This window comes from Rhinolophus hipposideros (assembly GCF_964194185.1).
Source record: "Rhinolophus hipposideros genome assembly, chromosome: X".
NCBI lineage: Eukaryota > Metazoa > Chordata > Mammalia > Chiroptera > Rhinolophidae > Rhinolophus > Rhinolophus hipposideros.
The window spans coordinates 90,807,480-90,832,423 of NC_138046.1; the positions used below are offsets into that span (position 1 = coordinate 90,807,480).

Genomic DNA, 24,944 nt, shown 5'->3' on the forward strand with positions numbered 1-24,944 from the left:
AAACAGGATTAAGAGAATATTTACTGAAAATCTCAGCAACTAAGCAAGCCAAGGAATTAGATATAGTAAATAAAAGAATCATAAATTACGATCATAATAAAGGTTCTCATTTATTAACTGCCAATTAATTATACCTTAGTATTATTGCCATAGTAACAAAAATCTCGTTATCTTTTTAACAATCCTTTAATGTTTAAAGACACTGAACCCCCCCAAATGTCATCCTCTCACCTATTCTAACAATTCTCTTCTTGTGTTACTTTCTCCCTCTCTACTGATTTTTTTCCCATTAGCTTTCACTCATCTTAAATTTCTTAATTTCTTATTCCTCCCAGCTTAAATTTAAAACAAAAAACAACTCTTAATCCCACTTCCACTTCAGCTGTTTCTCTCCTTCCCTTCTATGTCATGATCTATGGGAATGGCAACCCTGGCATTGTGTGGTGTAGCCCACATGACTATAAGTATTTACCGCGTTTCCCCGAAAATAAGACCTAGCTGGACAATCAGCTCTAATGCGTCTTTTGGAGCAAAAATTAATGTAAGATGTGGTATTATATCATATGAATTAATTATTATATTATGTTATGTTACATTATATATTAGATCCGGTCTTATAGTAAAATAAGACTGGGTCTTACATTAATTTTTGCTCCAAAAGACACATTAGAGCTGATGTTCCGGGTAGGTCTTATTTTCGGGGAAACACGGTATGCTGGAATTAACTATACTTTTTGCTTCTAATTTTTCTCCTTCCATTTCACGTTGAAACCAACTACAATTAGGCTTTTGCTCCCACCAATCCACTGAAATCCCTCTGATCCAAATGTCAGCAAATCTTTTCTATAAAGGGTCAGATAGCAAATATTTGTCAGCCATATGTCATACATTCTTCTTCTTTTTTTTTTTTACAACCCTTTAAAAAATCCAAAGAACATTCATAGCTTGTGGGCTAGAAAAACAAAATGAAAAATAGGTAGTGGCCGTGGGGTGGATTTGGCCTGTAGCCTGTAGTTTTCTGACCCCAGCAATGTCAACAAATAGCTCAGATGGTCAATTTCCAGTCCTCACCTTACTTGACCTATGTGCATTATTTGATTTACACATTGATCACACTGTCCTCCTTTTCAAAGACTTTCTTCCCTTGGCTTCCAGGGCATTACTCACATTCTCTTGGATCTCTTACCACTTCATAGATCATTCCTATTCTAGTCTTCTCTGCTAGTTCTTCAATTTCCTGCCTACTACACTAGAATGCTCCGAAGGCTCAGTCTTGAGTTCTGTTCTTTTCTAAATCCATTCTCAACCCCTTGGTGATTTCATCCAGTCTCATCCATCCTTCTAGTTGGTCAGGCTGGCAGCTAAGACTCCTCTTTCTCACACCCTACTCTAAAGCTAACCCTGCTGGATCCACCTTCCCAATCCAGCTGACCCTTGAACAACACAGGTTTGAAGTGCACAGGTCCTCTTATATGTGGAGTTTTTTCAATAAATATTATAAATGTATTTTCTCTTCCTTATGATAGTCTTAACAACGTTTTCTTTTCTCTAGCTTACTTTATTGTAAGAATACAGTATGTAATATATATATAAAATATGTATTAATTGACTATGTATGTTATCGGAAAGGCTTCTGGTCAGCAGTAGGCTATTAGTAGTTAAATTTGGGGGGAGTCAAAAGTTATATATGCACATTTTCAACTGTGTGGGAGTTAGCACCGCTAACCCCTAAATATTGTTCAACGGTCAACTATATACCCAAAAGTTGACCAGCTCTATTGCTGCCAATCTGGGTCAAGCCACCACCACCTCTTAACCTGGATTACAGTTTAATCTCCAAATTGGTCACATTATTTCTACTTTTGCCAACTTTAGTCTATCCAAAGAATACCTGAGAGGATCTAGATAAAAACTAAGATCACGGCACTTGTCCATTCAAAATCCCCCCCTATAGTTTCACATGTAATTCAGAATAAAATCCAATATCCTTCCAATGGCTTACAAGGCTGAACACGATTTAGCCATCAGGTTTCCCGCTGGAGCACATCTACTTCTCTTCTTACTTTTTGCTAGCCCATTCATCTATGCTCAACAATTCTTGCCACCCTGATTTTCCTCAAAAATGCAAAACACACTCCAGCCTTAGGGCCTGTTGCTACTTGCTGCTCCCTAGACCTGGAGTGTTCTTATCACAAACATCTTCAAGGCTCACTTCTGTTTCAGGAATTTATTCAAATGTCACCTTCCAGTGAAGTCTTCTCTGACCTTCTTATAAATTATAACTGCAAATCCTCTATCACTAATCTCTAGTACTCTCCAGCTCCCTTTTCTAATGTTTCCATAGAACTAATCATATGATTACTTAATATTCTATATGTAATGCTTATTTGTTTATTGTCTGTTTACCTACACAAATTAAGACATTTATGTGTGTTTTCTTTGCTGATTTATCCCCAGAACCTCGAATAGCACATGGACATGGGTGTTCAACATTTCTTTATGAATAAAACTACTAACCACTGTAGAAGAGATGGTACTAAGAAAAGTACTTTAAGAATAAACTTAAAAGTCTTGAAAAGGAACTTATCTCAGTTTTACCAATAATACAAGGCTAACAAGCAACAAGTTAATTATTTCTTATAGTAGGCTAACAAAAGTCCAAGTAATTTGGCAATATATATTGGCAACATTTTTTTAAATGCTTACTCTTTGACCCACTTCGAAGCACCTTTTCCATGGAAACAATCTAAAATAGGAAAAACTATCTGCATTAAAAAATCAGAAGTAGGAAACCAGCACAGGAGAAGCTAGGAGGGACAGAACAAGGCATGGGCTGTGGGAGTATAGAGGAGCAGACTGATTCTGCAGGTATTAAGGAAGCTAAATTCTCAAAATGTCCTCAAAATTGTGGTTCTTCTGAAATTGGAGCTTCATTTCCACCAAAGAGGTCTAGATTCCTCAGTCTGTGGTGCCACTGAGATGAGGCAGGTCAGCGATGGGAATCAAGCATGTTCTGTTGTCACCTGCTCAGTTGTGCAGTGTCAGTATAAACACCTGCCCTGGTACCCTGCAGCACCTCCCCGCACCTACCCTGCCCCACCTGCATGTGTCTGCTGGTTTACCTCCTCTGAAGAAAGTGTATTTTAGGTTACTGGGTGTCCATCCAAACCCTTTAGTTCGAGAAAATCCTCTTTTGCCTAAACCACTCAGTAAATTATTTGAACAAGTGTTTATCACCTAACCATCTGAATAACATTTAAAAAAATTAAAATTAATTCATTAGATAATAAAAAATAATAACCAGAAGTAAAAACTCAGAAATTAAATCTCTAACAGTGAACTGCTAAGTAAAATATGGCACATATCTTTGATTAATATAATGTTTATAAAATCCATTACGCTGTTTTGAAAATTTTACCGGTTCTACTTTACCTTCAAGAGAAACTAGCAACTTCCCCTATCTCCTTCAGGCTCATTATTTCTCCTTCCCCTCTTAATCTATTAATAATCTACACTCATAATTCTATACTCTATAAGCATACTTTACCAGCCCTCTCCCCTCCCAAATTCTCCAATTTCTGGAGACTCTAAAATCTTTGTTATGTGTCCTATTAGGTACTCTGATATAGCATGTTTCCATGAAAGCTACAGTTCACACGGTGTTTCCCTGAAAATGTGGCCTAGCCAATCAGCTCTAATGCATCTTTTGGAACAAAAATTAATATAAGACCCAATATTATATTTATATAATATTGTATTATATTATATTATATATTATACAAGACTGGGTCTTACAGTAAAATAAGACCGTGTCTTATATTAATTTTTGCTCCAAAAGACACATTAGAGCTGATTGTCTGGCTAGGTCTTATTTTCGGGGAAACATGGTGGTATTTTTATAATGACTGCTTCTTTAATGGTCTTTTTCTCCTACCAAAGTGAAAGCAGCTGATACTAAGTAGGCAAATACTCGCACATGCAGAAATGACCTAAGTAACATTACATAAATACTTACAATGCCATGGTGAATTAACAGTGGGTTTTGGGGGACTGTATGATCTATTTTCTTTTCCCTTTGGAACTTTCCAAGATGGTGAGTATGTGTATGAATTTTATAATGGAAAATATACTTATGTACATATACACTGAGTTGCAATACACTGTACCACCATAAAATGCTTATAAAACCAGTTCCTCAAACTTTTATTTCTTCTTCTCTCAAAATTTACAAAACCAAATAAAGACAACTATTATATGAGAAACTGACAAGGCAGCTAGTCCTTCTATTACCTGAGTGGAGTTAGATAGTTGGTTTTTCCACGGCTCCTCTGCGCTGCTGGTCAGGTTTGTGCGGTTATGAGGTAGAGTGAGTGCGTTTCGCTGCGGGTAAGGCACGTTTCCATTACTTCCACTTCCTGTTATGTGATTATTGCCTATCAAAATAGTGTCTGTACTTCCCAGCGTTCTTGATGTGCTACAGGGAACATGGCCTGCAGAAAAGGGTCCATTGGCCAAAGGCTGCCCAGGGCAGGCAGGGCGGACTCCAGGCTGAGAGACGCTAGGCACTCTGGTCAGAGCAAGCTGTGGCTGCTGGCCAGAGACTGAGTTTGTAGGCAGTGATGAGTCACCTGTTGGCCCATTAGGAATTCCAGTAGATCGTACCTGTGCAACTCCTGTTTGTCTCATCTGTCGAAAAACAAATGAAAAATCAATGCTGCTTGTGTGAACCATAGGGGAACGAATTAGAATATGAAGGTGTAATCAGGTAATCTCTGATTTTACCCTAACACTTAATTTCTCTAGATTGAAAAGTACCCACCTTAAAAACAAAAAATTGTGTTGGTTCATATTTAGATTAGCTTCCTCAGAAAAGCAGAATTTTTTTCATTTTTAATAAATATCCCTTTAGTAATGACAAAAGACGGCAGCTGAATATTATGGAAAACGACTCTGGAATTTATAGGTCTTTTTCTCCAATCACAAAATAGGGGATCTCAAAATTTCATTCTGTTACATTTAGTATTGCCAGGTTCTCCAAATTAAACAAGCACTAAAGAACCCCACCTCAGTTTAGTTATTAAGTATTAAGCACTTAATACTTTAGCCTGTTAAGTATTAAATAATATAAACAAACCCTGAGAATACATACAAAATAGCATGTAAATAATAAAATTTAAATTTATAGCTCTTTTTTCCTAAAACTCCCTGTCTACTATTATTTCAAGAAGCACAGATTCCTAAATTCCACAGATACTGGGAGAAAGTAGAAGTGGGCATGAACATGCTCTAAAATGATGTTCAGTCAATAAAAATACTCAAAATGCTAACAAATTTTAGGGGGGAAAATGCTATACACACTTGGTGTTGCTGCATTAAGACAAACTGACTTTCCAGCTGTTCCAGCATCAGTTTCTGTGCTGGATTTAAATTATTTCTATTTGCACGGAGCTGTTCCAAGTGCTAGAAGAAGAAGAAAAGAAGAAAATAATATAGTCAAAGACATATCTAAGAAACAAGCTCAAGCTCACTAAGCAACCTTTCCCTGAAATGACTAAACTCAGAATCACTCTCTAGTCAAAGATACCGATTTCTGACCAACAGTAATCAACCCCAAGATGAAGTCTTTTAAGAAGTTTGAGAAAGTAAGAAATAAACATTCAAACAAAACAAAACAAAAAATCTTCAGATGCAGAGAAAAGACTGGTGGTTATCAGAGGGGAAGGGGGTTGACGGTCGAAATAGGTGAAGAGGGTCAATAATGAAAGATGGTAACTAGACTTTTGGCAGTGATCACTTTGTAGTGCATACAGATGTTAAATTACACTGTTGTATACCTGAAACATATAAAGTTATCTATCAATTTTACCTCAATTTTAAAAAGTGATAAAAAGAAATGTTCATCTGAAAAAGGTTTACTACAATGTGATCTTTAACGTAAATAGGCATCAAATTTTACTCATTAATACAGTATTTTTCAGTATTCACACAAAAAGCTCTTTAAACTTAAAAATGGATTTTGACTCAAAGCAGCACTGGGTGAAATAGGTAAAGTTTGAAGACAACCTGACTGTCTAAAACTAGTGATCTGCTTCAACATAGGTGTGACATCTACATAAAGAAATATGCTATAGCCATAAAAGAACAAGGAAGCTCTTTATATATTGACATGAAAAGGTCTGTAAAGGAAATTGTTAACAGTATATGTAATATTCTACCATTTATGTAAAAAAAGGAGAAAAATATTCATCTGTGAGAAAAGAGGGATGCATATTTTCTCGTACATGCACAACATATCACTGGAAAGATAAACTACTGACACTGGCTGTCAAGAAAGAAACCAAGTGAGTAGGGCCAGGAGCTGGAAAGAGAATTAACTCTATAGACCGTATCCTCATACTGATGCAGTTTGAATCATGTGAATGAATGTATTACCTGTTTAAAAATAAAGGAAAAACAAGAATGAATTATCTCTATTAATCTGGTAAATGTGGGTTCATTTTACTTATGTGCATATTATTTAAGTTTACTGCTATTAAGAATACTTTAAAAACTCAAAGCTTACTACCTCTACTCTTTTTTAATAGAAAAAACAATCTGTCGAAAACACATCTTACATACCTGTAATTTCTGTGGTGTCAAACACCATGAATGAGTTTGTTGCTGTACTGGAGGATGTGACACTGCATGGCCACTACTCCAATTATCAGAAGTATTCTGAGGAAAATTGATTAAAAAAAAAAGTTAAAGAATATTTGGTGAAATCCATGGAGTTAACAATGACTAATAGAGGCCAAATGACTATGATTGGAATATTTACATATAAAAAACATTATTATGACATTAAGTTGTTTTAAAAGTAATTTTACATGCAAAATAAATTTGGAAAATCACAAATTTAAAAAATTTTGATTCCTTACAAGCCACCCAAAAAGGCCCACCCCTAAACTATGGCCCAAATGGCTAACCTAATTATCACACTGTCCACTAGATCCAACATTAAATTTATTTCAATGTCAGTAGAAAGTGATGATGAAAAGTGTGTTGAGATCTTAACGGCAGGGAGATGAATAAAATGATTTGATGAATGCAAATTTATCCCTACTTTCTATATTTAATATGATACTATGAATTTGGAATGGAAAAACTCAACCCTTTCACTCTTTGATGTCCACAGATTTAAAATAAAGGACAGGAGATGTTCAAACTGCACAAGTTCAGAGCAGTTGGGAGTTTCGTTTTTGACAGGATTTTCTATTTCTCTAAAATATATACCTTTGTTGGACTAGATGTTCTTTTCCTCTTGGCAGGACTGGACAGGTCATCTACTTGACTAGAAGGAATCATGTGTAGTGGCAAGGATTGCTGTGAAATTGGTGTTTGACTGAGGCCTAATACAGGTTCAGTATTTGGATGATGAGGTTTACATGCCTAAGAATCACAGAAGGAAGACAAAAATAGGGTTCTATATATTCTTAATTCATTCCTTCAAATTATAAAACTTTACAAGCTGCATACTTTTCAAAGCTATGTGGACATCGCTGATTGCAATTATTAAAAATCAAAATCAAATGAATCATCAATGGAGGAATGTGTACCTTCCTTTGCAAAACTTGCTATAAAAATTAAACAAACCACTGCAGCATTTTAAGAAATCTCCTTCAAAATCATGAAAATGCACAAAGGTTCTAAATTGGCACCCCAAAATTTCTTCCCATATCAGAGGGAGTTTTATTTTGATCTAGATTCCCTTCACAATTAAATCAAAAGGCTTTTCATTAATAAAAGCTTCCTGTGCTTAGTAAAATATACTTGACCACTATAGATTGAAAAGAACCCTTAAAGCTGGGCACCTGCAGAACATAACCCAACTTCTCACCTGCTGTGCTGTGTTCATGGCACCCTGCCTGGAGGTAAGCTCTGCGGGGATTGGTAGGCTCCACGCCTCCTCAATACTAGGAAGTAATTTAGTTTTATTCTGTAGACTACCTTGTGGAAGGTTACACAACTGAGCCTAGGAAAAATTATGTAAAAAGCAAATTTAACACAAGCCTACTTGAGTAAGAGCAAGTCCACTAAATCTTCCTAAATGCTATAACTGTTTTTAAAAGAAAATAGATTCTTAATTTGGGGTTTCAGAAAGATACTAAGTATAAAGAGGGTAACCGGAATATAAACCTTTGTGAGAATTAAAACAAAGCTGAGCTCTATTTTCAGAGTTCTAATAGCTGTCTTCTCATGAAACTCCAAGCAAGAGTGAAAGACAAGGTTTGTGTTCTTTTCTCTAAAATGCTATGACAACTTAAAAATGTAGACAGTACATAGAAAAAAATTATGTAAATTAATATGCATCAACAGAGTAAATGTGCAAAAGAGCATTTTTAAAAATACTGTATATCTCACTTAAAATGAAAAGTAAAATAATATTACAAGCTATGGTATGTTTAGAAATATGGAAACAAATTATAGACATCACAACTAGACAAACTTTCCAGCCACCCTCCTCTTGCCTGAGTGTCATGGGGAAATGCGCCTTTAAAAAACTGCTATTTGAAATTTTACCTGTAAATACTTAATTCGTGCTGCAAGTGCAGAGGTATTACTACAACTTTTGCTTCTGGTTGCATTTAAGTAGCATTTAATGGCATCCTGAGGCTGGTTGCAGGATTCGTAGAGTGTGCCTAGGTCCATCCAGGCTGCAGCATGGCCATGGTCCAATTGTACAGCACAAATATAGGCCTGTAAAGCATCCATAGGCTGATTCTGCTGCTGATAGAGAACGCTGGAAAAAGGAATTAAGAAAAAAAATAAGTCGACAAAGAATTGCTTAGCTTCATAAACATGTTTCCCTGAAAATAAGACCTAGCCGGACCGTCAGCACTAATGCATCTTTTGGAGCAAAAATTAATATAAGACCTGGTCTTTTGGAGCAAAATATAAGACCAGGTCTTATATTAATTTTTGCTCCAAAAGATGCATTAGAGCTGACGGTCCGGCTAGGTCTTATTTTCGGGGAAACGGTATAAACTACAAATTACATTATATGTGATGTAACTGTCTTTGTGTATCAATTATAATACCGTACCATTATTTTATTTGAAATCTTACCCTATTGAACACCATGTATCTGCACTTGCTTCTGATTTATCAATAGACTGCCTGTAAGATATAAAGGCATCCTGAACTTTCCCAATACTTGAATAGCACCTGAGAGGGGAGGGGTGGGGGTGGGGAAAAAAATCAAGAAATTTCCATTAATATTTATTAATTAACTTGCTAAAAAATGAACTATATAAGAAAATGAAAAAACATAATAAGCTAAAATATTTATGTCAATGTGTATATATAATGATAATATACATTATAATTAACTCTTCAATAATCTATATTATAGTCTATCTTTTAAGTGCTAAAACATGCTTCATTAACAAAAACTATTAAAATAAAGGCCCTATCATTTCAATATTTATAATACTGAGAGTTGAACACACACACAAACACCCCACTCTACTTATATAACTTATCTCTGGTTTTCTATACAGTAAGAACATAGAACTAAAGACCAAGAAAAACATTCCATGTTGGTAAGACTTGCTGAATCAGATTTTGATTGTCCTTCCTTAAATAATAACAATGAGGGCAATAATTCTTTAATTCATGAAAAATAAAAACATAAGAGATAGTTAATATCAAGCTATCTAACAAAAACAGTAAGAGCAGCAAGGTATGATTACAGTTTCAAGGACCTGCTATTTTCTTAATGTAGATGTACCTGACATACTCAGAACAGCAGCTGAATTATAAATACAGAAATTATCTTCTTAGTGGTTGGCACTAAGGAAAAAAGAAAAAAGAAAACCCAGTCCCTGTCTTCAAGGAGCTTACAATTTAGTTGAGAATTGAAGACACATTACGAATGTCATGATGTCATATTAAATGGGTAGCACCGATAATAACTGTGCAATTTAGGGTAGAAGATACCACAACACACACTACAGGATTTAGATAAGGCAAGAAAGGGAAGGGCAAGAGTAAGGGATTTGAATATATGTATATGTATATTGTTTACATCAGTGAGTCCCAATTACTAGCCAGTATATGGTAATGTGGCCAAGCAAACGAAATGGAAAAATAACATACACATACACACGTTGTTAAGTTTTCCACTAAACTAATTAATATAATAATTTGTACTATAATTGACTTAGTTTGAAATACTATTGGCTGGGTAAACAGCAAAAAAATTTTAAATGTCATTACTTGCCTAAATACTGTGCTTTAATCCTTATAATTATTCTTTGAAAACTTACTGAATGTAAACCAAGAGTCTGGGACCCACTGATTCAGGCAGAAAATATGAGAGAGGACATTTTAAAATGTTATTCAAACAGTATTCAAACAGTATGAGCAAAACCTAATGTATATAACTTTACATAGATACAAAGAGTAGAGAGTTTTAAATCCAGTCCAAGAATATTCTGACGTCTGTTCTTCTAACAGGGAGCATGGTGTGATGAAAGGACTTTATGGTAATATTAGTCTGCTAACAACACACTGAAAGGAAAATAAATTATGGACAGTAAAAATGAAGGTAGATATCCTCACTGGTTTGCAACAGGCCAAAATTGGGTTCAAGTAATGGAAGTGGCACAAAACAAATAGAGGGGAGAAACAATGAACCAAAAGGCTAATCAAATAAATTTAAAAAATACATCTATATTTTAAAAAACAAAACAAAGACTTTGAGATGGATTGATTAGATGGTCATAGGGGGTTAGGGTGGGGTTACAAGTTAGTGTCTAAGCCTGATTAAATGGAGGGAAACAATGGTGAATTATCATTGGCAAAAATAAAAAGGAGGAGATGGTTTGGGGAAGAATTTGATGAACGAGGTTTGAAATATACTGATTATGACACAAGGTGAGGGCATTAAAATGAGTAAAAAACAGGAGATGTGGTCCTGGAATTTAATAACTTGGGGTGTAGAAATCTAGATTTGGAATTCATCCATGTTGAAGAGAGGGTGTAAGAACATAGGACACCTATAAGGGAGAGGTAAACATAAGCCTGGGGAATCACTATTCTTGTGGATTGGGCAATATGAGAAATGTCAGAGACTGAGACAGGGAAGGCAGTGTGAGAGGGCGTCTGCAAACTGTTTTATGAGGTGAGAATACAGGAGAAGAGATATTAACAATGCCAAACAGGGATAGATACCACAAAGTAAAGGAATGCTTAACAGACAGTAGAAAACATGCTCTTTGTTGTTGTTACATCAAAGCCGAAGCTCAGAATCTCAGCTTTATAGACAAATTTGTCTAACCGTGGGGTGGAACAAGCAGTAATTTCCAAAACCAATGTGCCCAAACACAGATGTAATAGTCCAACTGTCAACCACTTTTCCTCTAATAAAACTTAACTCGGTCCCCCTCAGAGAGGTTTGTGTAATTGAAAAAGCACTGGTTGAACCTTGTTTTTAATCCCTGCTCTGATTAGTGATCTGTGTGACAGTGACCTTGGACAAAACATTTTTCCTCTGAACATACTTTCTACATCTGTAAAACGACAGGGTTTATAGAGTGAACTAGGTGACCTCTCTGGTCCCTCCTAGCTTTAACATTCTATAGTTCTGTGATAACATAGTCATGATTAATACTAGTATAATAACAGCATTACCACATTACACTTTCACTATGATATACATATGCCAAGTGACGAGCAAATTCAACCTTCAACATAGATTTGAATGCAGAGGTAAGAAACAGAAAGCCTCAGAAATATTAGGGTCATCAAATCCCAAACTTGCTTATTAACACTTGAGGTCTTCCTTAAGAGCTTTAATAACTTCTAAAATATAATTTATACAAATTTTCTCACAGCACAACACATTAGAAGGCAGTGAAAGAGGGTAAGAAAAGTAAACAGTCCTCGAATTATATTATTACAAATAAAAAATAAAGAACATCTAACATGATAATATTGAACCCCGAAACAAGTTAAATTGTGGTAAGTATCCATTATTTGAGAAATCAGTAAAGTGTGTTGTATATTTGGAAAATTTTATCCAAAAAGATTCAAATAAAAGCATTGCAATGGTTTAAAATATAAAATCAGTTAACTGGGAAAAAAAAACTCCAGTGGAATACTGATCACTGAGCTGAAAATTACAACATTACTAAAATTGTAATTTTACAATACATGTTTCATTATATAGTAATTTTATACACCTAAAATTAAAAAAAAAAATTGCATACTAAAAGGACATCCACATGATTGTATTTAAATTACCCCATCTTTACTTTAGGTCAAAAGGAAAATACTTTCTGGTACATATTCCTTTTAAACTATATTAAAATAAATTTTCATATATAAATGTTAACACTAGAGGCAATGACTAGGCAACCCCTACTTCCCAGTACTAGACCTCTTTTTCTAGTCACTGCATGAAGCCTACCACCTTGCTAGCTCCAAACGCAAATGGTGTTTAATTAGTTCATTTCCTGAACAGCCACTTTGCTAGGCAAGAAGATATAATACAAAGATGTTAAGACTCAGTTTCTGTTACTGAAGGTCTTCAGTGAAAGAGAAAGGCAAAGTTCAGACTCCCAAGCTTCATTAATGAGCAACCCAAATTAGGTAACTTTACAAGTCTGGGAACAAATATACTTTGCTAAATGTAAAGGAAAACTGAAACCATCTAAAATACCAACTCAAAGTGTAATATTCCTAGAATTATTCCTACAATATATTCCTAAAATATTCTTAAAACAAAACAGGATAATTTCAAAAGAAATCATAACATTGAAACCTTTAGAGTGGGAAGGTACCTAACAGATAATCTAACTCAGGGATCATCAACCTCAGCATTATTGACATTTTGGGCCAGTTAATCTTTTTCGTTGAGGGCTGTCCCACTAGATGCCAGTAGCATTCCCCATAGTTGTGATGACCAAAATGTCTCCAGACATAATGAAATGTTCCCTATGGGGTGAAATAGTCCCCCACCGAGAACTACTGAGCTAACACAACCCTCTGATTTAATATGTTAAAAAGAAAATTAAAGGCTCAAAAAGTTTAACTGTACCATCCATGATTCCACAAATCCAAGTCTCTCAGCTCCTAACCCATCTTTCTACCAAACCATGAAAGCTAAAACCAATTAGGAACCAAATACAATCTGATGATTCCAAAATATAATCTATCAGATACACATACATAAGGTGTATTTCAGAGAATTGGTAAGCATAATTTAGACATTCAAAGTAGAGAAAAGTTTATAGACTCGCAGAAAACTATTTTCACATGACACCTGTCCTTTCTAACAAATCCAGTAATGTATCTACTTTCTCACTGTAAGATTTCAAGTAGAACTGTGATTGGATCTACTATTAATCAAGTATGTCCATTCTAAGGTATAGATCATTAATCAAAATTATAAATAGCAAGGTTCCATTGGTCACTGGTAGTCACCAGGTAGAATGAGAAATTCTCTGTTCTGTTAAATAGACATATAAAGAAAATACTAAAAATCAGAAGAAAGGGCATTTAAATACTTGAATGAAGAATTACTCTCTGATAAGACTTTTTAAAAATAGCAGTAATTCAAAGCAAATGAAAATCCAATCAGCAAAACAAGAAATGTCCTGGTAGACCAGATTATGCTGTGAGAAAACCACTACATTCAGAAGCTTTCTTTTATTTTTTAATTTCTAGAAATCTGTTATATTTAAAAGGGAAAATACATTGATTAGGTTACAAATGTAAACTATCATTTTAGATGATAAAAACTTAGGTGTCTGCTAAGTCTCACCTTCCGAGGAAATACCAGGACTGGCCAGAATTAGGATCTGCTTCCAAGGACTTTTGCAGATACTGAATAGCATAGCTTTCCTTGGCGGCTTTATCTCCCAGGAGATCTACAGTGTGATGCATCCAACCTATAGAAAATGATTTAAAATATTTACCTAAATGATTTAACTGTTCTTCTATTTTTAAGAATACAAAACAGAAAACAAACAAGTAAAACTATTCTTTTCAGCCCATTTGTTCATATACCGTGTTTCCCCAAAACTAAGACCTAGCCGCACCATCAGCTCTAATGTGTCTTTTGGAGCAAAAATTTATATAAGACCCGGTTTTATAGTAAAATATAGTAAAATAAGACCGAATCTTATATAATATAATACAATATAATTCCAGGTCTTATATTAACTTTTGCTCCAAAAGACGCATTAGAACTGATGGTCCAGCTACATCTCATTTTCGGTGAAACACGGTAGTTTGATGTACACACTCCCAAAATTTAGAACTACCAATTCGGGACATAAGAAAGTCTGTTTCTCATAGGAAGGTACAGTCAAAGCTATGAAGAACTTTTACTCCAGAGAGATTAAAACAATTTTAAGCAGTGACTTAACACAAACTATAGTTCCTAAATTTTGGTATTTGAGAAAAATTCCAAATTATGAAACGGATACAAAAATGTTAAATTTAAATCACTGTTCCCCATAAAAATTTATGTGCATTTTAAGAATCTCCAAGACAGTCTATTAACCCAATATTTATTATAATATTTCCAAGAAATAAATATAAGGCTATATAATCAATGACAGTTCAGAATAAAACACTCATGCCGTACATTACTGTCACTGGCCACATATATTCACAACTTACATGAAATAAAAACTATAAAGCATTTGACAATTTAAAAAAACTGGAGGCTGTAAGAAAAGTATATATAAGTGGTGTAAATAAGAATGATACAAAATGGGTACCACAAACATTTAATAAATAAATTTAGATAATGCATAACCAAACTTTATGTGGTAAATCTAAAAAGGCAAATACATAGAAATAGAGAGTAAGAACAATGGTTACCAGGAAAAAGGAGGTGGGAAAATAGAGATGTTGGTTGAAGGTTACAAAGTTGCAGCTACATAGGATGAATAAGTCTAGAGAACTAATGCACAGCAGAATGAGTACAGTTACTAATCTGTAATGCATACTGGAAATTTGCTAAAAACAGGTTTCAGGTGCTCCCACCACACACAAAACCAAATGATAACTATGTGAGGATATAGATACACTGATTAGCTTGACTGTAGTAATCATTTCACTATGCATAGGTATATTAAAACACCGTGTTGTACATCTTAAATAAATAAATAAATAAATAGCTACATAAGCAATCAAAAGATTGGATCATGGAATAGTGTATTCTAAACCTTCAAGACACATAATTAATTTGGTTTAATTTGCTGGGGAATCCAATTTCAGTTATGGATCAATTCCAGTGCATAACATCAACTCTGTTCTTTGTGTGTAGACTACAGGATATAAAACAAATAAGGACCCTTGTTTTTTGATATTTATTATAGTTGCTGTGCTCCAGAAGATATTTTAAAGGGACTGAGTTACTGTGTTTTATGGAAATGTAAGTCATCTATTCCTCCCTTATCTCTTCTGCAACTATTAAGAACAGGACCCAGAGTAATAGGCTGTGAAAGGAGCTGCTTAAGCAGTAGGGACAAGCAAGTAGAAAGGACTAATGTACAGACATAAATTAGATTCAACTAAGGGAAGTGTTTTTCCTTTCAAAACCATGAAAAGTTTACTTTATACACTCTAAAACATGGTAAGCCGATGCCAAAGAGGACAGGTGATTCAGACATAACTAAAAGCAAAACTATTTCAGAACATATACTCCTAAAATTTATATGGGACCATAAAAGACCTAGGATAGCCTCAGCAATCTTGAGAAATTAGAACAAAGTGGGAGGTATAACGATACCTGATTTCAAACTATACTACAAGGCTACAGTAATCAAAACAGCATGGTACTGGCATAAAAATAGACACATAGATCAATGGAACAAAATAGAGAGTCCAGAAATAAATCCATGCCTATATGCCCATCTGATCTACGACAATGGAAGCAAGAATGTACGATGGGGTAAAGACAGTCTGTTCAATAAGTGCTGTTGGGAAACCTGGACAGACACATGCAAGAAAACGAAGCTGGACCACCTCCTTACACCATATATAAAAATAAATTCAAAATGGCTTAAAGACTTAAATGTAAGATCTGAAACCATAAAATATCTAGGAGAAAATATAAAAAGAAACTTCATGGACATTACCCGGAGTAAGATTTTCACTGATACATCCCCTCCCGCGAGGGAAGTAAGAGAAAAAATAAACATGTGGGATTACATCAAACTAAAAAGTTTTTTCACAGCAAAGGAAACCATCAATAAAACAAAAAGGGATCCTATTGAATGGGAAAAGATATTTGCCAATCATATATCTGATAAGGGATTAGTATCACAAATCTATACAAAACTTAACTCAACTCCAAAAAAACAACCCAATTAAAAAATGGGCAGAGGACTTGAAGAGACATTTTTCTAAAAAGGACATACAGAAGGCAAGAAGACATATGAAGAAATGCTCGACCTCACTAACCATCAGAGAAATGCAAATAAAAATCACAAGGAGATACCACCACACTCCAGTCAAAATGGCTATCATCAATAAATCAACAAACAACAAATGCTGGCGCGGATGTGGAGAAAAGGGAACGCTAGTGCACTGTTGGTGGGATTGCAGATTAGTGCAGCCACTATGAAAAACAGTATGGAGGTATCTCAGGAATCTGAAAATGGAACTACCCTATGATCCAGTAATTCCACTCCTAGGCATCTACCCGGAGAAATCCAAAACTCCAATTCAAAAATCAGTATGCACTCCTATGTTTATTGCAGCACTTTACACAATAGCCAAGATATGGAAACAACTGAAATGCCCATCGGTAGATGACTGGATTAAGAAGCTGTGGTACATTTATACAATGGAGTATTACGCAGCCATAAAGAAGAAATCTTATCATTTGCAACAACATGGATGGATCTAGAGAACATTATGTTAAGTGAAATAAGTCAGAAAGAGAAAGACAAGTACCATATGATCTCACTTATATGTGGAATCTAAAGAAAAGAATATGTGAATGAACTAATCAGAAACAGTTTTGGGAACACAAAGAAAAAACCGAGAGTTGTTAGATGGGGGGGGGGGAGGTTGGGGATAAGGGGAAAGGTGAAGGGATTAGAAAGCTGCTGGTAACCACAAGATGGCCTCAGGGTATTTTGAAAATTAATTTGGGGAACCTATTCAATAATGTAAAGATTTTGTTGGGTATCCGATGGACATGCGTCCTATTTGGGAGACCACCTCAGGGATACTGTAGATGCCTGATCATGGCACTGTACACCAGAAGCTAAACATTAATGAATGCCAACTATAATTTTATGTGTATAATGTGAAGGCTCGGTGTGAGGTCGGAGGGATAGTGGATGGGGGGAGCGGTGTTCACAGTGTGAGGTATATAAATGATGAACGTCTAAGTATTACCTTGTCTTGTACACCTGAAACTAATAAATTAAAAAAAAATGTAAAAAAAGAACTATTTCAAACCATTTCTTAAATTTAAAAGGTGTATGCATTTTTGCTATTGACGTCTTCTTCACAGCAGCTAAAATGCATAAAAACTTACTTATAATTAGTGTGGATAAAAAAAGTTCGTATTCAAATATTAGCTGCATTAGTAAGAGATCTATTCTAAAGGCATCACTTTGTTCTTTTTACTTAAGAACTAACACAGAAAACCTTTTTACTTAAGAACTACCCATAAATTTGTTTTTATTTAAAGATTCAAATTCACATAACTAAAATACTAAAAATCATTAAAAACAAATACTTAAATATTTCTATAATTTTTAACATTATGAATAATTCAAGTAAAATTCTAACCAGAGATTAAATGAAAAAAAACTAAGTTTTATATGAAGGCAATGTGTTTATTTTATATAATTAAACATTTGATATATATTAATATCATGAAGATAAGTGATAAAATCTATGCTTAATGACCTAAAATTTACATAAAGTCACAATTATATTACTGTGTTGATTAAAAATACATTTGTTGCCCAGACCAAAATCAAGTAAACAAAAGCTGAAAAATAAAACAAAACAAACCCAAATACCAAATACAGACAAGAAACTTGAGTCAATAACTAAGCAACAAAATAAAATGTTGGAGAATTCCATCACTATCTTTTTGGTCATAGTGACACATTACATCCAAATGGCTACTTTCCTTCATCTTTTAACATTAGAATAGAATTGCATGTGTACAGTAACTATGGTGTCAGATATTGCACAATTTTTAGATAAAATGTTTTTGTTAATATTATTGAAAGAGCTATGAAAGCAAGCTCACCAACCACTAAGTGACTTTTAGGCAAATCACTTAACTTCACTGAGTGAGAAGCATATCTGGCATGAAGTTATGAGTTAAGTACTAGAGAACAATTTTGAGAATTTAATAGGAATAGCTACACTAAAGAATTGTAATGAGATGGACTGTGAGATGGACAACACTTGGCAAACGGTAGAAATATGTCGGTTTCAGAGTAATTCTATGAACTCTGGGCAAAGGATGGAAAAGGAATAGTATATATGAGCCACATATTTGCCATCCCTGACGTGTAAAAAACATAAAAAGAAGTACTTAGTATACACTAAATATATACTATTACATACCTAACTGTTGTAAGACAGTTGCTTTTACTTGTGCAGAAAGGTTTTCTGTCTGCAAAAGTTGTTCATAAGCTTCCTTTGCAGAATGATACTTCCTCTAAAGAGCAGGGGGGAAAAAAATTAAAGAAAAATGAAATTAATATCTTTAAAGAACCAGCTCATATATTAAGATTTACACACAATACTGACACTTCAGACATATTTTTAAAAACCGACGAAAAGAAAAAGTGCTAGTTGAATTACTGAATGTTCCTTTTACACTAGACAGTTGTAGTTAATAGGCCATGTTTCAAAGTACATAAAGGAAGTAAAACATTCAAATATAACAAAGTAGCACTAAAATATGACCTTTTAAGAATTTCCCAAATTTCAATAGTTAAAAAAGAAAATCGGCTCAACATTTTTAATAACATAAGTGACTTCAACTTTATTTAGTAACACAGATGAAACTGGAGAAGTATTCTACCTCCAAGGGCATAATCTATCTGCCTAGAAATACCACGTTTCCAAACAACTCAATAAAAATAATAGAGCATATGTCAGAAATGCTTTACAAAATCTAAGTGCAAAAGCAGTTAAAATCTAAGTTTAAAAAATACAGTTACTCATATAGAAAAAATCCTATGAAAAAATGTATAATACATGTGATTTTAAAGACACCAAATCTCCCATTGGTACAGTCTAACAATGTAATATTTAAAGTTCCATGGGCAAATTTCTAAATGAAACCATTTACCCACAGTTCTCTCCCCACAAGTACTAATATGACTGAAACCCATTATTGCTACAGTTGTAAAGCTTAAGACAACTCCTCAAAAAAAAAACAAAAACAAGGAAAAGCCAACAAAGAAAATCTCATAAATATAACCTTTAAAACATACTCGGCAGAACAATGGATTGAAATGGCTTTTATTCATGCCATTAACAGGACACAGCTGCCTGAGCAAACAAATCTTTCTCCAAAAAAAGTATAGACATAGACAGGCACAAAACTAGCTGTGTGAGCCTCAGGCAAATCACTTAAATTATGATTTAACACCCATAAAACAGAGGCAATGTCTGAGCTTTCTATCCAGAGTTGTTCTAAAGGTCAAATGAGACAAGTAAAAAGCTACAGAAAAAAATAAGGAGCTACATGAATATAGTATGTCAGCATAAGGAAGATTTGAAAGAACTGTCCATTGAGATTAACAGTAGTTATTACATAAACTTTTATTCATCAGCTAAATTAGTTCCCCCAAAACAATCTGGTCCGAAAAAGTCTATCAGACAGTTAATGAAGGATAAGAACCAAGGTATTCAACTCAATTCCTTCAACTGATAAATTGTATTGAACATCTAGTACGTAACAGGAACTGCTGGGACTACAGTGTAGTGAAGAATACAGATAGAAAAGTGAATAAAACATACTGTATTGTGTATAATAACAGTGTATTTCCCAGAGGAAGAAAGAGCACATATTAAGTTTAGAATACTAGCAGGCTGGGCAGAGAATGCAGACAACTTCACAAACACCTTCCTAAACCATGTCAAAGACTATATACACTGTATCTTAAGACAATGCAGTACCATTGAAACCAGTTCAAGCATTATGACCAGATTTATATTTTAGGAAGATAACTTTGTGGAATTACCTCAATAAATGCTAAAACATACTTCCAAACATTAGTAAGAAGAAAAAAAAAAACTTGAAAACTGGTCGAATATGGAGAAACATGGAAATTTAATTTCTACCTTATACCACATACAAAAAACTGGCAATTGCATTAAAGATCTAAATATGAAAGGTAAAAGTGTAAAGCTAAAAGAAGAAAATGTAGAATATCTCCTTGAGCTGCGAAAGAACTTATTCAACATGGCCAAACAGCACAAACCACAAGGAAGAGTAAAGATCTAACTCGAGACACATAAGCAGTGGGCATAAAAACCAATAAAAAATAAAAAGGTCAAAATCATGTGAATAGGTGTACATCTCTAGAAATTAGACAATGAAAATTTATTTAGTTATTTATTTTTAAGGCAGGCACAGCTCACAGTGGCCCATGCAGGGATTGAACTGGCAACCTTGGTGCTACCAGCACCGCACTCTAACTGAGCTAACTGGCCACCCCAGAAAATGCAAGTTTTAGTGAGATACCACCTAACAATATCATTCTGGGGATATATACGCCAAAGAAACCTTCCCATACCTAATATTCTAAATGGCACTGTCTGTGGTATCAGAGAGTTGGAAAACCTAGGTCTATGCCACACTAGGTGAGTGGAAACAAAATATGATGGTGGCTTATAGAACATTAAGTAGCAATTATAAATTGTGTATAAAAAGCAACCTGAGTTTATCTTTAAAGGTGTATAGTACAGTTTTGCCTCTGCTAATGTTGGAGTAGCATTCCAAAGAGAGCATTAAACTCTGGATAAAATATTAAAAGTCAACTATGAGAAAGCACTGGAAAGAAACCAAAACCTGGCAAAAACCAGAGGAGTTATTTAACACTCAGAGGAAAGGAATGGCACTACTAGATGAGTAGTGACCCCCTTTTTTCTAGGCTTTTCACCTGAAGGCAGGCCCCAAATGGTGCCTGGTTGGCTTGAATTAAAATAGAAGTTAGCAATCTTATTAGCTTGAAGAATCAGAGGGCAGAATTTGAAGCTGTCACAAGAGCTGGACGTAAGGGGAGAAAGCCCAGGAAGGAGAGTCAGAGAGAGTGAACACCAAATTCTACAGTTAAGCCCTATGCAAATCTCTGGTTGACCATTGAACTATGCGTGAACGTAACAGATGTCCAACAGCCCAAAAGAACTAAGAGAGATTTGCCACAGGGGTGACAAAGTTTAGATTGTGACTTGAGCAGTTAACTGGCTAATAAAACAAAAATATCAATCTTCAGAAAAATATAACAGTCACTCTCTATAATGTATTCTTCATGATATCCAGGATAAATTTACCAGACTTATAAAGACTCAGGAAAACTTTACCCATGCTCAAAGGAAAAGGAAATTAATGAAAATCAACTGTGATATGACTCAGATGTTGAAATATGCAAATAATTTTAAAGCAGCTATCTTAATGTTCACAGAGAAAAATAAAAATATAATAATGAGTGAATGGACAGGAAATCAAAGCACAGAAAAATAAATTGAAAGAGAAGCAAACGGAAATTCTAGAACTGAAAAATATCTGGAATTAAAAAAAAACGTCACTGGATAAACTTAACAACAGATTAGAGTTAAAAAAAAAAGAGACAGAGAATCAAGGAATTTGAAAAACAAGTCAAAAAGAAGCAGCCAGACTGAAGCAAAAAACAGGCAAAAGTTTAAAAGCCATCCGAGATGTATGAGACATTAACAGATATTCTACCACACATGTAATTGGAATCCAAGAAGATGAAAGAATGGGGCAAAATAAATATTGACAATAAAATGGCTGAGAACTTTCCAGAACTGATGAAAGGCATCAAATCTCATATCCAAAAGACTAAAAAACCCATGAGAAGTATAAATATAAAGGAAAAACCAATCCTGGGCACATCAGAGTCAAATTTTAAAAACCAAATGTAAGAGAAGAAACTTGAAGGCAGCCAGAGAAAAACAACAAAATACAAAGGATACAAGAATGATAGCCAACTTTATGTAACCGTATCAGTAATCAAATTAATTATAAATGGACTAGACATTTCAAACAAACAAAAAAGGCAGATTGCCAGAATAGATTTACAAAAGTGAGAGCCAAAAATACAGTATTTGTAAGAGATGCACTTTACATATGAAGACACAAATAGGTTGAAATAAAAGGACAGAAAAAGATAACCATACAAAGAATAAGCTTTAGAAAGCTGAAGTGAAAGATTCAGATAAAATGAAGTAGGCTTCAAGGCAAAGAGTATTACCAGAGATAAAGAAGAATATTTAACAATGATAAAGGACTAATACATTAGGGTAACATAACAATAACAGAGCTTCAAAATACACCAAGACTGATATTAACGTTGATAAAATGCTGTTAACTAATCTACATAATTTATTCCTGTTACACCAAATGTCCCACTAATGTGCTTTTTCTGGACCAGCATCCATCCAATCCCAAATCCCCCATTGTGTTTAGGTAGCATGTCTCCTTCCTTTCCTCTAATCTAGGACAGATCCTCAGTCTCTGACTTACATTACCTTGACACTTATAAACAGTACTGGCTAGTTATTCTGAAGAACGTCCCTTTGAAATTAGTAAGTACCTTGTGGGGAGATATTCATCCCATTTTTCATACATTAATTGAAATTTTACAATAACAGCTATCCCCTTTCCCTCATTTATTTATTCAATTATATCAGTATGAACTAATATATTTCAGCCTGTACCTTAGATTTCATTATAATTATTTGCTTCTAAACTTGTGTCAGATTTGGTGATTGGGAACCCCAGCTCAAGTTGGCTCCTGAATCCTTTCCACATGCCCCCTTATTTTTTGAGCACTTCCTTACTTTCTGGTACCATGAAATGCTCCAGTGTTCACCTTGTAGTATCCCTACCTAAAAGATGTGGAATCATCCACTTCTCCCCAGGAATCCCTGGTTACTTAGACACAAAGACCTGGGTATTAGTGTGTCTACTGCTGCTGAGGCGGGTCATTGCTTCTAGGTCCTCCTAGCAAACAGAGCTACGAAACATACTTTTGACACACACTCACACACACACACACACACTATACGTACATATTCATTCTCTCTCCCCTCATTCTCTTCTACAGTTGCATGGCACTCCATTACCTGAATGTACCACAGTTTATACAACCATTCTCCTATATATGGGCATTTAAGTTGTTTCTAATATCTTGCAATTACACATAATGCTCCAATAGATATCTTTGTGCCTATATATTTTCATATTTTGGAGGTTTATTTTTAAGGTATATTCCTAGATGTGAAATTGTTGAGTCAAAAGGTAAGTGCATGTAATTTTTTTACGTTATTAGCAAATTCTGTCCTACATAGGATGTACCAGCATTCATTATCCCAATGCATGAGAGTGCCTGTTTCCCCTCCATAGTAATTTATAATTCTTTGCCAATGTGATAGGTGAGAAATTATATTCAGTGTTGCTTTTATTTGCATTTCTCTAACTCTGAGTTTGAATACCTTTCCATTTGTATAAGGACCATTTTCATATCTTTTTTCTCAAGTATCTGTTTATGCCTTTTTTTCTACTTTTCTATTGGGTTTTTGTTCCTTTGCCCCTCAAATTTTAACAGTTTGTTATATACTACGGATATTAGCCCATTATCTGTGGTTATGTTGCAAACATTTTCTCCCAGTTTCATAGATGTCCTCTGAATTTATGGTGTCTTTTCCCATGTCGAAATTATTTTTATATTGAAGAAACTGGTCACTTTTTATTGCCTCTGAATTTTGAGCCATAGTGAGAAAGCTTTGTCCTACATCACCGTTGAAGAGGAAGTCATGTTTTCTAGTACTTGTACAGTATCATTTTTCATGTTTTGATCCTAATTCATTTGTAGTTTATTCCTTTTTATAAATGGCTACCAAGTTGTCCCAGAACCATTTATGACTTTTATGACATTTATGACTAATTCAACCATAGCTCCAGAAATTTAAGATTATTGCTATTATCATATACTCAATTTCTCTATGTATCTGGATCTTTTCCTGGCCGTTCTGTGATCTTCCATTGATTGGTCTATTTGTCCATTCACATGCCTGTACCACACTTTTAATTACATAGGCTTTACTGTGTATTTTAATATCTAACGGAGTTAGTATAACTTATACAATTCCCCCCCCCCCAGTGTTACCCTGGCTAGTCTAGCAATGTTTTTCTATGTCAACTTACCAAACTCCTTTAAAAAGGTTTTTAGCACTTTTATTGATGTTGTGCTGTATTTATTAACTTAAGGAAAATCAACATCTTTATACTGTTGAGTTACAGTATCTCTTTTTAAGTTTATTGTGAAGTATTTAATTACTTTGCTGACACTACAGAAGTTTCGTCTAACATTAGTATGCTCTCTATTATTGTTATAAGGCTATTGTGTATGTTAATTAGTGCCTCTAATCGATTTTTCTTGTCTAGCTGCATTGGCTAATACCTATACTACAATAATAAAGAATAATGGAGATAGTGGGCATCTTTGTCCTGCTCCTGATTTTTGAGAAAATGTCTCTACTGTTTCCTCTTAAGTGAGATAGTGACTAAAGTAAATGAATTTTATTATAAGAAAGTAAACCTCACTTCCTATGTCCAATAGTGTTTTTATTGAAAATGGGTATTGAATTTGTCAAATATTTCTTCAGCACCCATGATGAAAATGGTTTGATTTTACCTTTAGTTCTATTAT

The 24,944-nt window shown here is 34.4% G+C and overlaps 1 protein-coding gene across 9 annotated transcripts in view; it reads right to left on the bottom strand.

The window, feature by feature from the left end:
- KDM6A (lysine demethylase 6A) overlaps positions 1-24,944 on the bottom strand; it is a 213,356-nt gene that overhangs the window by 50,949 nt on the left and 137,463 nt on the right. For 2 of the 9 annotated variants that reach the window (XR_013992908.1, XM_081041947.1), the window contains exons 9-17: positions 18,601-18,694; positions 13,808-13,934; positions 9,106-9,204; positions 8,560-8,779; positions 7,877-8,011; positions 7,273-7,428; positions 6,619-6,714; positions 5,359-5,460; positions 4,291-4,686 (exon numbers count right to left, since the gene is read on the bottom strand). Coding sequence is in view for 8 of the 9 variants with exons in the window: in XM_081041947.1 (XP_080898073.1) it covers positions 4,291-4,686; positions 5,359-5,460; positions 6,619-6,714; positions 7,273-7,428; positions 7,877-8,011; positions 8,560-8,779; positions 9,106-9,204; positions 13,808-13,934; positions 18,601-18,694 (1,425 nt within the window). In the remaining variant the exon portion in view is untranslated. The remainder of the gene's footprint in view (positions 1-4,290; positions 4,687-5,358; positions 5,461-6,618; positions 6,715-7,272; positions 7,429-7,876; positions 8,012-8,559; positions 8,780-9,105; positions 9,205-13,807; positions 13,935-18,600; positions 18,695-24,944) is intronic. The other 7 variants (XM_081041949.1, XM_081041950.1, XM_081041948.1 and 4 more) reach the window with 7 other exon arrangements.